This window comes from Cyprinus carpio, chromosome A7 (assembly GCF_018340385.1).
Source record: "Cyprinus carpio isolate SPL01 chromosome A7, ASM1834038v1, whole genome shotgun sequence".
Taxonomy (NCBI): domain Eukaryota; kingdom Metazoa; phylum Chordata; class Actinopteri; order Cypriniformes; family Cyprinidae; genus Cyprinus; species Cyprinus carpio.
The window spans coordinates 4,749,799-4,762,717 of NC_056578.1; the positions used below are offsets into that span (position 1 = coordinate 4,749,799).

The window sequence follows — 12,919 nt, forward strand, 5'->3', positions numbered from 1 at the left end:
TACTACAATTTGAATTAAATTTCAACTGTTCTTCCTGATACAAGCTCCTATAAAGACTATTCTGGTTTTGTAACAGAAAAATTTGCATTTTCTGTATAGCTGCTTTGAAACAATATGTGTTGTGAAATGCATTATACAAAATAAATGTGAATTAAACTGAATTAACCATTGCATTGTTGTTGTCTCTGAGGGGGTGCTGAAAGTTTCACAGGGGGCGTATACCAAATGTGCTTGTTCGAAACAAAATAAATAAAAACTTATAGGCCAAACACAAACACAAACATATATATATATATATATATATATTTATATATTAAAGACAATATATATGGGTATATACCTATATATAGTGAAACACAAACACAAACATATATATATATATATATATATCTTTTCATGGTTAAAGACAATCACACTGGGTATAAACCTTTGGTGAATGATTTATAGCGCGTCCAATACAGTAATCATTGCAACTGTATTCTCACATATCAAGTTTTTAGGTCCATCTTCTAAATGGTACAGTAATATATATACGTGTTTACTGTACCATTTAGAAGATGGACCTAAATGTTAAATGTTTCACTAAAGGTTTATACCCAGTGTGATTGTCTTTAACCATGAAAAGATTTAGACATTTTTATCGTGCCATTTTCAAGATATTGTCATAAAAACGGACATATGTATAGTTTTTTGTTTAAATTTGTTTTTTTTGTATTTTGAAGATGATAGGTCTCACTATTTGAAGAATTAAACTGGATTCCACTCAATGATTAGGCCTTGTGAATTTCTTTCATCCATTTATTTATAGCATTAAGCTATGTAGGTGAAAAACCTTTAAAGATATAAACATACAGTGTAAGTCACCAACAAACCCAATAAAATGCATAAATTAGCAGGTTTTGACATGACTCAATTATAATTGTTTTACACAGAACATCAGTAGCTTAATGAACCATTTAAAACATGAATATTTCACATAGGAGTTGTTAGATCTCACATGAAGTTAAAGCTGGTAGATATGAAACAGCTAAATAACACCACATTCAAATGTCATTAACTTTACATTTTAAAGTACAGAATAAATAGATTTTAACAACTTTGGCAGATTTGTATAGTTTAATTTACTGGGTTCTAACTACAAAAAGACTATAAAATAACCTGTACTTTTGACCATATCTAGCAATTAATCATCAAACAATTTATATTTAATCATAGTCAGATCATTAAAGTCTTTAGTATACACATTTATCAAATGAATTTTAAGCAATATTTTCTAGTACTTAAACCATCCAAATCATGAATTACCAAAACCCTATTAACCCACTATACAAACACCTTATGAATTGAAGATATGCTACTCAAATCAATAACGCAATCTACAGCGCGGCAATTGAATGCTGCATTCATTCACTCTCGTAGCAGTTACTATTATAGCACACATGAACCACACAGCGTTCTTTAGCCAGCAGCGCTTCAGCTTACCGGCTGTCACTTCAGAGTTCTTTGGTGAGTACCCGCTCCCGCACAGTGTTTGATATCAAGCTCTAATACTCATTTTTCTTTGAGTCACCACTGCTCTCTGCCGTAGCGTCAATTCCCGGTGCATACCAATAATTACAACAGTGCGCTGCTTTATACAGCCCAGGCACGCGCAACAGATTGCGCTATTCATTTCACCTGGTACTAATGAGAGAAGGCGGGGTGACGGGCGATTTGCCGCAACACCTCCCACTCGACCTTTCATAGTCCACTTGGAAGATCGCACAGCTTAGCAATCGTGCCGTTTTATAGCCTTTACTCAACCCTCATTTGCTCTTCGATCGAAGAAGAACAACAAGGCGTCTAACGTCTCTATGCAGCACAGTACCTTGACAGACCCTCTTCCCTTCACAGGATACAGATTCTTTGACCGTTGAATTCTGGACAGGAACAGAATAGTTTGGAGACACCCGAACATTTACATCCCTTACGATGCCCCTTGGATCAGAGTTTATACTGATGACTCTTCCGAGCTTAAACTGGCCTCTTAGCACATTTTGATCGCATAGCCACACGATGTCTCCAACGGCAACGTTCCTCTCTGCTGTATGCCACTTGTTCCTCACAAACAGGTTTGGACCAGCAAGTTGGCTCCAGGATCTCCAAAAGCAATTGACTTGGGTTTGTATCTCTCGCAGCCTTTTATAGGGGTAGTTGGCAAAGTCGAATGTCTTGTAATCCCCTGTCTGTGTGGCTCGACCAAGCAGTAGTGAATTTGGCGTGACATATTGTATGCAGCCTTCCCGGCTCTGAACTCTTGCATCAATAGGACGCTCGTTTACAAGATTGGCAGCTAGTTGAAGTGCTGTTAAGAACTCACTGAAAGTAAGGTCCGACCCTTTCTCAAGACTTTGGAGAGCTTTCTTCGTAACACGCACTGCAGCTTCAGCAGCTCCATTTCGGTGTGGTGAATCAGCTGGATGCACTTTCCAGGCAAACTGTGTTCCATTTTTAACTGCATACTCCTCTAAAGTTGCTTTATTTTGACTTTCCAGAAAAGCATACAGATCCTTTAGTACAGGTTTTGCACCAATGAAATTGGTTCCTGGGTCTGACCAGACCTTTCGGGGATGACCTCTAACTGCCGTAAACCTCTGGTATGCCAATAGAAAGCTCTCTGTAGAAAGAGTATTGGCCAGCTCTACATGAATAGCTCTACTTGCCATACAGCAAAAGATAACTCCCCAAACTTTCATTGACACTCTTCTCTTGACATCATCCTTGACTTGGTAGGGTCCAAACAGATCAATGGCTATGAACTCAAATGGTGCAGCAGGTCTCGTTCTCTCTTCAGGTAGTTTACCCATAACTTGTTGACATACTCTGGCCTTTGCTTTTTTGCAGAAGATGCATCGGTCAACAACTTTTTGGGCAACTCTTCTTCCTCTCAAAACCCATGCTTTCCTTCTCATCCTCAACAAGGTGCCCGCAACTCCATCATGTGCCTCGTCATGAGCTTCACAAGCCAACAAGGTTGCAATCCAGGCATCAAAGGGCAAAAGGGGAACGGTTTTGAAGTCTTCCTGAAAGACTTGAACTCTGCCACCGCACACCAAAAGTCCAGTTGCCATGTCTCTGTAGACAACCAGTCGATCTATTGTGGTGTTTGAGAAGACAACATCTTTTTGCACTGCTAGGCAGAGGTCCCTGAATGCATCTTCTCTTTCTTTGAGAGTGATAATACCAGCTGATGATACCGCCTCCCACTTTAGTTTGTCCATTTTGTTGATTTGAAGAAACTTCTTTCCAGCTCTCCAGACCAATGCCACCGTCTTGATCAGCCGTGTTAGATTGCTGAATCTTTTCACATCAATTAACTCTTGAACTACTGTTCCACCAGGTGGTCTACTCGGCTCCGTCTGGATTAAACTCTGATTTTCTTCCACCTCTTGTTTCTTCAATTGAGCCCTGGTAAGTGCGGCAACAAAAGCTTTCTTCTGGATCTTAGTGATGTTTTCTCTGGCTGCAGCAGCAACATCTTTAGCGGATTTAATTGGCCACTCATTCACTGATAAACGGAGGAACTTTGGACCTGACTGCCACTCAGAGTCTTCACCCAAATCTTTTGGGCCAGCTCCTCTCGTGATGATGTCTGCAATATTAATTTGCCCTGGAACCCACCACCAATCCTGGACGTTGGTGCTGCCTTGAATCTCTCCAATTCGATTCGCGAAGAAGGTTTGGTAACCATAACTTTCACGCTGCACTGCTCCTAAGACGGTCTGACTATCAACAAGATGATACCACTTCTCAACTGGGACCCTGCAATGTCTTTGGAAGTATTTTTTTAATCGGGCAGCAAAGACAGCTCCGCACACCTCTGCTTTTACGGCATCGCCCTTATGGTCGAGAGGGGTTAGTTTGGCCTTAGATTCAACAAGCCTCACAGTTATACCTTGACTGCAGCTCCAACGCAAATACAACACAGCTCCATATGCCTGTTCACTGCCATCAGAGAAAGTGACACCAATGGGTTCAGTGGCGGTGTCTAGAGGTGTCAGGGGTCTGATGAACTTTACTTGTCCCAGCTCCACATACTCTTCCAGAAGCTTGATTGCATCCTCCCGGAGACCCTCCGACAAAGCTGCATCCCAGGTATCCTTAGTTGGGCAGTAGATAACCTTGGCCTCTTGAAAGGCTCTTCGCACCAAAATTGCACTTTTTTGTTTGGCCGGAGTCACCAAACCTAGTGGATCATACAGCCCTGAGACTTGACTCAGTAATTCTCTTCTGGTGAGTGGATTTGGCACTTGTGATCTCACCTGCCCTTTTAATAAATCTTTGCCAAGTCTCATTTTCCTTCTCTTCTTTGAGAAATTCACAGCAATCATAATGTGGAGCTTGTCGTCTTGTATAGTATATCCAAGGCCAAGGGCTTTATTGTCATCTTCTGTAAGCTGATTTGGTAAGAACATAGTCTTTGGCTCAGTATTCTTGTCTCTGGACTCTTTCCTCCCACTTTGATCGGAGTAGACCCAGGGCTTTATGTGGAATCCACCAGCTTTTAGGATCTGCTCAACATTCAATGTGATGACCTTCAGTTGATCCATGCTGTTGTGGGAAGTCAGGATGTCGTCAACATAAGCATCTTCTTGCAGCACACGTCGCTCTTCCTTAAGGTGACTGAATATGGGTAGATTTGCAGTCTCTCGCATGGCCAGTTGAGCAATACAGCCTGCTGGCTTGTCTCCAATATTTACCCTTGTTATGGCATATTCTTCAATTTCATCTTCTCCAGAGTCACGCCAGAGGAATCTGTGCAGATGGACTTCTCGGTCTTCCAGCCAGACAGAGTTATACATTTTCCGTATGTCACCCAAGGCAGCAAAGACTCCAGCTCGAAACCTCAACAGGACAGCACGAATGGGGTTGAGCACATCTGGACCTTTGAGCAGCAGGTCATTCAAGCTCAAACCTCGAAACTTTTGGCTGCTGTTCCAGACTAGCCTAACTGGAGTTGTGACAGAGTGAGGATTTGGAGCAATTAGGTGGCTGATGTACCACACTGGCCCAGTCCAGCTTTCAATCACCTCATTTGACAACTTTACTGCTGCTTTGCGATGGACCATGTCATGCACTTGCGCTGTATAGGCAACTTTCCATTCTGGTTCCTTTGCCAGCTGTTTTTCTGTCCTGAGGAATGTTGCTTCGACAGCCCTTCTGTTATTTGGCAGGGAAGCTGGATCCTCTGTCCATGGGTATTCAGCATGCCAGTGTGGTTCCTCACAGTGCTCATCTCCATTTACATACGTTAAGCCATTTTTCACCATTTCCATTTCTCTTTCTTCAGCAAGTGTCATTTCTTTGCCCCCTGGCTGGCAATTGCCACAGCGACAACCTCCACACTTGGGCTCACAAGCGGCTCCGATACTGTCCCACTTCCACCATTCCAGGAAATCTCGCTTGATGGCTGCTGTGCTTGATTGAGCAGCAGGATACACAGGAGACTGACGAGTAGCTGAACTTTTACTGGTGAACTCTTCGTACTTGACTGCCGCAGTCCTCATTGAACGTGCAAAATGAGTTTTTGACATATGTGCAGTTACAGCAAGCTCTTCAAAAAGGTCAGGGTGACTACCTCCAATAGTTTTCCCCAGAGGACCATCCCAGAGGACAAGATCTCCAACTACACGAATCTTCTGGGGCACCAGCTGTCCTTCCTTGTGGCTTATAAGGAGTTGGATTTCTTGAGGTCTTACCAGTTCATGCAGTGGAATGTCAGGGAATATTCTCTGCAGCTTCTTGGCCGTCACATGCCGGTGGATCTCTGCAATACTGTTGAGCCCATAACACACTAGCTGGTGTGACTTAAGACTACCTCTGGGGGTACGAACTCTGATCTTCAGCAGATACCGCTTGGTTTCAACTGATACCTTCATCCCACCAACTCCATGGACCACCAGAGTGACGTCTTCGCTTCGAAGATTTAATTCCTTAGCAGCTTTATGAGTGATGTAATTTGTATCCGAGGCCAGGTCAATCAATGTTCCAACTTTTTGTCCAGCATTGGCCGTTACTTCCAATAGCATCATGATGACAGGAAATTCATGCAAACCACTTTCTGCTAGTAGCCCCTCCTCACTTGCCACAGAGTTGAAGGTCCTGGATGCTGAATTGCAGAATGCATCTCGACACTGCTGAGCCAATTCAGGTAACAGCTTGGAGAGGAACTCCTCCTGAGACTCGGTGCACTTTCCGCCTCCCACCAAGCCAGACTTTGTTCTTCTCTGGGGGTTACTTTTAATTTCAGCATATGAACACAGGTAATAATGGTGCTCGGGGTTTGTTGGTCTTTGCATTCCACATTTCTGCACAGGTAAGTGGTCTTGCAGTATGCGCCACGATCATGGATTTCCAGACACCTGTTGCATGCTCCGAGCCTCCTTACCACATCCTTTCTCTCTGAAGGTTTTAGGGTCTTAAACTTCCTGCAGAAATACAGCTTCTTCTTGTGTTTACTGTCTCCACAGACAATACAACCTACTGGGTCACTGCTCGCTTTGGTGGCTCTTGTCTTCGCATGCCTCAGGTCAGACCTGGTCTCCTTCCTACTCGGTTCATCTTCTCTTAACTGCTCCAGCTGCTCATATATTTCCTCTTGCCCTTTGAGAAATTCAAGGAGCTTGTCAAAACGAGTGTGCGGTGCAACAGCATTTTTCTCACCAGCAATATAAACCAGCCATTCCTTCTTTAGTGACTCCGGGAGTTTGCTTTCAATGGATTTTGTCACCAAGGGATTCTTCATGGCACCGGTGTCTCCAAGCTCACTTAGGTCATACAGGGCCTTTTCAACCGTTTGAATCAGCTCCACTATTTTCCTGGCTTGGTGACCTTTTGCTGGTGGCATTGCTTGCAACTCTTCCACAATTTCGAGGGCAATAGCAGCTCTATTCCCAAAGCGATTCTCCAGGACACGGAATATCTCTTCTGCTGAACTATAAGCTTTCAGTCGAAACTCTCTTGCCACTTTATCATCAAGACTATCCAGCAGCTGAAATTTCTTCACCTCTTTTGACCCAGTTGGTTCGCCTTGCCTCTGCAGAGCTTCCCACTCCTTCCTCCAACGGTGAAAATCACGTTTGCTTCCAGCAAACATGGGAAGTGAAGTAGGTTTCAACTTGATTGCTGGCCTTGGAGAACTGTAGGCTATACCTGCTTCTCTAACAGAATCCTGCTTGAATTTTGCTTGAATAAATTCAGATTTTTTGGAAACCAGCTTGGGGAGACAAATCTCAAGCTCCCTCAGACGGCTGTTAAAGTCTTTTTGCTCAGCAGAAGGGGTCCAACGATTCCACCGGATGTGCGCTTCTCTTGCAGCTTTAACCAGTCCTCCCAGGTGGCTCAACATGAAATCATATGCTTCCAGGTTCGCACAAGGTTGAACAGAAAAGACCCGGTCACATTCCGCCTCTGCCACTTGGAAAGCCAGGGACATTTGGGAATTCCCAAAACTGGTCCAGAGAGTCTTCAGAATTAGATCTTTGCACTCCTTCAGTTTCTGATCACATTCTCTTGCAGTCTTCTCTAGGTCAGCCTTTTGTTGTGAACTTAATGCTGGCACATCCTCTGCATCCAACTCAGCCCCACCTTCCATGATGAAAGCAGCCTCCACATCCTCATTTGCCTCCATGACTTTTGTGGCTTGAAGTGAAAGGTTGTTGAGGCTTTCTCTGAGCTCTTCCTCATCCATGTCCATATGGGTTCTTAAAATGGAATTGACGAGCCGAGAGAAGAGTCTTTTTGCACTGGTTCTTTCAGCTTTAAGCTGCTCCAATGGCTTTACCTCTGCCATACCCTCTAGTTGGAACAGCGGAATAATGATGCACACTTTGGGATGACACCACAGCAGTTTACCTTCCTTCTTCCAGGCGAAATCCTCCAATCCTGGTCGCGGTTTTTCACTGTCAAGTGTTTTGTTTAACTGTGCGCTTTCCCCCACTTGAAGATGATAGGTCTCACTATTTGAAGAATTAAACTGGATTCCACTCAATGATTAGGCCTTGTGAATTTCTTTCATCCATTTATTTATAGCATTAAGCTATGTAGGTGAAAAACCTTTAAAGATATAAACATACAGTGTAAGTCACCAACAAACCCAATAAAATGCATAAATTAGCAGGTTTTGACATGACTCAATTATAATTGTTTTACACAGAACATCAGTAGCTTAATGAACCATTTAAAACATGAATATTTCACATAGGAGTTGTTAGATCTCACATGAAGTTAAAGCTGGTAGATATGAAACAGCTCAATAACACCACATTCAAATGTCATTAACTTTACATTTTAAAGTACAGAATAAATAGATTTAACAACTTTGGCAGATTTGTATAGTTTAATTTACTGGGTTCTAACTACAAAAAGACTATAAAATAACCTGTACTTTTGACCATATCTAGCAATTAATCATCAAACAATTTATATTTAATCATAGTCAGATCATTAAAGTCTTTAGTATACACATTTATCAAATGAATTTTAAGCAATATTTTATAGTACTTAAACCATCCAAATCATGAATTACCAAAACCCTATTAACCCACTATACAAAAACACCTTATGAATTGAAGATATGCTACTCAAATCAATACCGCAATCTACAGCGCGGCAATTGAATGCTGCATTCATTCACTCTCGTAGCAGTTACTATTATAGCACACATGAACCACACAGCGTTCTTTAGCCAGCAGCGCTTCAGCTTACCGGCTGTCACTTCAGAGTTCTTTGGTGAGTACCCGCTCCCGCACAGTGTTTGATATCAAGCTCTAATACTCATTTTTCTTTGAGTCACCACTGCTCTCTGCCGTAGCGTCAATTCCCGGTGCATACCAATAATTACAACAGTGCGCTGCTTTATACAGCCCAGGCACGCGCAACAGATTGCGCTATTCATTTCACCTGGTACTAATGAGAGAAGGCGGGGTGACGGGCGATTTGCCGCAACAGACATATGTGACCATACAGACTGTGCTATTGCATTCATTGCCCTATTGGAGGAGCTATATCTCAGCTGTCCTTGAGGGTGCATTGAATGTTTCACTGGGGTCTTATTCCCAGGGCCCTTGACTGCTACCATGCAAATTTTCATGTCATGTCATGAAAACAGACCGTTTTCGCTCTTATCTCAGTGTTATTTACATTTTAAAATAGTTTGTTGTTCGTCTCTGAAAAAGAGACACAAATAGTTATGGTCCCTAAATTGAGCGTGAATAAGAAGCTAAGAAACACAGATGCATCGCATTTTTAAGGTGGAACGGATAGCGCCAATAAGAAGCTGGATTCAGCCTCGTGCAGATTCTTTTTAGAATCTTATTGGAAGTACAGTTGAGTTTTCGCGGGCAGCAGTGTTGCCAACTAATTTTCAGTTGTTAAAAGTTGCTAAAGGCAGGTTTATTTGTTGCTAAACATTGTTAATGGTGCTTTTCCACTGCATGGTACGGCACAGTACGGCTCTGTATAGTTCACTTTTGGTGGCTTTTCCACTGGGTACAGTACCTGATACCTTGTACTTTTTTTAGTACCACCTCGGTTGAGGTTCCAAGTGAACCGTACCATTACCAAAACATGATGTGTAAACTCTGCTGATCACGGATTGGTCAGAGAGAATCATCACTACCTGCGTCACTGAACTTGTGACACAAACACAAAAGAACCGCTAGATTTAAATCAGCAGAGCCAGTGAAGGATCGAATGCAACTGTTTAGAATGAGCGCACCTTTTTTAACAACCGAAAAAGGGACTGTTTCGTTGTCTGTTGAGGAAGTATAGACGTTCCTCTTGTTGATAGCAGAGGGGCGGAGCCAGTGAGAGCTTGATGGGGCAATGCGGAATGAAAATGTTTTTTAGGAGTCGCGGCAGTAGAGGCGGCGCAACTATAATGACATGTAAATAATCCCGCTCACTGTAAAGCGATACTACACTGCAGTGGAATCGCAAACCTAGCCAAGCCGTACCGTGCAGTACTGAGCCGTGCCGAGTCATACCACGCAGTGTAAAAGCACCATAAATGACCTTGTGATATCATTACTTGATACAAAATTGCGTCATTGTGTAGAATACACAATTATTTGAAATATGTTAATTTTAGATATGTTTGGAAAAATAATATAAAAATTTAAAATATATTTGTAAATGTAATATAAATACAAAAATTTTTTATAATGAGATATTTTTATATTTAAATTCAACCTTGAATTATTGGACAGTTACACATTTTTGAACAATTACATTTTATTTAGTAAAACTACACATTCTGAGCAGTCTAGTAATAGTTGTAGGCATTAGTTTGTTTGTTGTTGTATGTCACACTCTAAGAAAAGTCAATTTTTCACAGGCATTTTACCTCTATTTTAAATCATGCTTTGCATTTTGTGTAGGGTAACAGGAAATGTCTGTAAACTTCACAAATAATGTCCTGGCAGAAAATTTGCCTACTTTTTCCATTTTTCTACAGATCTTTCCTAACTGAGCAACAATTATTTGTACAAACTAATAACAAGGTCTATCATAAATGAACAATTATTATTGAACTATAGTGATCCACATGTGATGTGTGTACTGCTAGACATCTCTCTCCAGGGTGAGGTGCTGCTTGGCTGGTTAGCTGTTCTATGATTTCTTCTTTTTTTTGTGTGATTTAAAGGTAAAATTAATGTCTTTTTTATAATTTGAGTCACTTTTCAAAAGTTGCTAAAAGTTGCCAAATAAATTAAAAAAATAGCTGAATTTGTTGCTAGGTGCTTTTGGGGAAAAAAGTTGCAAGGGTAGACTGAAAAGTTGTTGAATCTAGCAACAAAATTGCTAAGTTGGCAACACTGCACGGCAGATTCCAGTCATTATAATAAAGTTCACAAATTTGCGGTGTTGACCAGCAGAAAGCTGATTTGTTTCAAAGTGACTCATATGTGAGTGAGTTGTGCTTCATATGTCGCTGCAGTACTGAGTCTGATGATGGACAGTTTTTGCCAAGTAATGGAAAAAAAGTAAAATATCACTACATTCAAATCTGCGTTCGCTGACTTGCACAGAGACAGATGCGTTTTTACAGCGATGTGCATTAAAACCAATTACATATGATTATGTTGAGCTTATGAAAGCAATAACCAATCAGAGGCGATCAGATGAGTCATCGGTGGAACACCAGTGTTTTGATCAGTGCACGCATTTGCAGACTAAATTCTGCTCTCATCAGAAACAACAAAGTGCAGATGTGCGTACGAATGTAAGTAGGATATTCATTTCACATTGTAAACAGCTTCAGTGATTTTAATGGGAGTTTTTGAGAGTCGTATTAAAATTATTTTATGGCATGACACAAATATCTGGTATTTAAAGGGATAGTTCACCCAAAAATGAAAATTCTGTCATTAATTACTCACCCTTATGTCGTTCTAAACCCATAAAACATTCGTTCATCTTCAGAACTCGAATTAAGATCAATCGAAATCGAAATCGAATTAAGATCAATCGAAATCGAAATCGAATTAAATCAATCGAATCTCACCGTTTTTTACATTCAGAAGATAGTGCATGCATGCTGAACGTAAACAACACTGATTACATTGATTACGGTCTGGGGTACTCTCTAAACTAGCGGTAGACAGTAACTCAGGGAGAAGAACTGCTGAATAAATTTTGTTATTATTTTTTTTCTTTGCGCATAAAAAGTATTCTCGTAGCTTCATAAAACTACGGTTGAACCCCTGATGTCACATGGACTATTTTACCGATGTCCTTGCTACGTTTCTGTGCTTTGATCGTGGTAATATCATTGCTGTATATGGAGGGTCAGAGAGCTCTTAGATTCATTCAAAAATATCTTAATTTGTGCTCTGAAGATGAATGAAGGTCTTACAGGTTTGGAACGACATGAGGATGAGTAACTAATAACAGAATTTTCATTTCTGGGTGAACTAACCCTTTAAGTAAAACGATGGGTTTTTATTTTTATGCGTAGTTAATAGATTACACTATTAGGCTACTTTGCCTATCTGCCATTATAGCTCAACTAACATAATCTATAAAGGTGCACAATGCATTTACTTATGCATATTTGAAAATCGAGATATCCCTGCTGAAAAAAAAAACAAAACAACAACAACAAAAACAGCTAAAACCAGCCTAAGCTGGTTGGCTGGTCTAAGCTGGTCAGCAGGCTGGTTTTAGAGGGGTTTTGGCCACTTCCTTAGCTGGTCAGGCTGGAAGACCAGCAAAAATCAACTACTTCTAACTTAAACCAGCTAAAACCAGCCAACCAGTTTAGGCTGTTTTTTATTTATTTATTTATTTATTTTTTCAGCAGGGATTTCACAATATAGTTAACACGTTTGGAAATATTTCAAATAAAAAGGAAAAAATAAATAAAACATAAGCCTATATCAGTTATAAAGTGCTATTGTGGCTGCTGTGTGTCACATGACGAGGCCAGTCTGGTTACACTAAATGAAACCTGCTTTAATAGCTGTCGGTGTGTTTTAGCTGCAGTCCTCTCTGGGGTTGAGTGATGTTAAACTGTCCTGGACGAGACTCCCTTACCGGGACGTAACACATGAGGAGAAAAAAACAACAACAAGGTAGGAGCATTAATCTATAATTTCAAGCAGATGTTTATTTATTGTTTATTTTTATAATTCATTGATTTCTGTAATTGTTCCGGCTGCTGACATATTCATATTCATCTTGTCCTACATGCTTCATAAAATTGGTTTGACACATTCTGAATAAATATGCATAAGTACTTAGCTAAATGTATCAGTGTACATACAGTATGCAAATTATATTTTCATTTCATCAAGGAACACATGCTCATCAGGGCCGTGCAGAGACCTTTGGAAGGGCAGGTGCTCGAAGTATAAAAGAGGCACATGGAACACGGCTT

General features: G+C 40.9%; 2 protein-coding genes across 2 annotated transcripts; both read right to left on the reverse strand.

Moving 5' to 3' along the window:
• Window positions 1-723: 723 nt before the first annotated feature.
• Window positions 724-6,071, reverse strand: LOC122145514. Its single transcript, XM_042759270.1, has 2 exons — window positions 1,483-6,071; window positions 724-832 (listed from the first exon to the last, which is right to left on the reverse strand). The coding sequence occupies exon 1, from the start codon at window positions 6,069-6,071 to the stop codon at window positions 1,806-1,808; it is 4,266 nt and encodes a 1,421-aa protein (XP_042615204.1). The 3' UTR covers window positions 724-832; window positions 1,483-1,805.
• On the reverse strand, window positions 5,993-8,988 carry LOC122145544. Its single transcript, XM_042759372.1, has 2 exons — window positions 8,746-8,988; window positions 5,993-8,094 (listed from the first exon to the last, which is right to left on the reverse strand). The coding sequence occupies exon 2, from the start codon at window positions 7,829-7,831 to the stop codon at window positions 6,104-6,106; it is 1,728 nt and encodes a 575-aa protein (XP_042615306.1). The 5' UTR covers window positions 7,832-8,094; window positions 8,746-8,988; the 3' UTR covers window positions 5,993-6,103.
• Between the last annotated feature and the right edge of the window lie 3,931 nt (window positions 8,989-12,919).

Bases quoted from the DNA above. Each gene is read 5' to 3' on its own strand.
- LOC122145514 (XM_042759270.1), bottom strand. From the start codon at position 6,071: ATGATGCTATTGGAAGTAACGGCCAATGCTGGACAAAAAGTTGGAACA.
- LOC122145544 (XM_042759372.1), bottom strand. From the start codon at position 7,831: ATGGCAGAGGTAAAGCCATTGGAGCAGCTTAAAGCTGAAAGAACCAGT.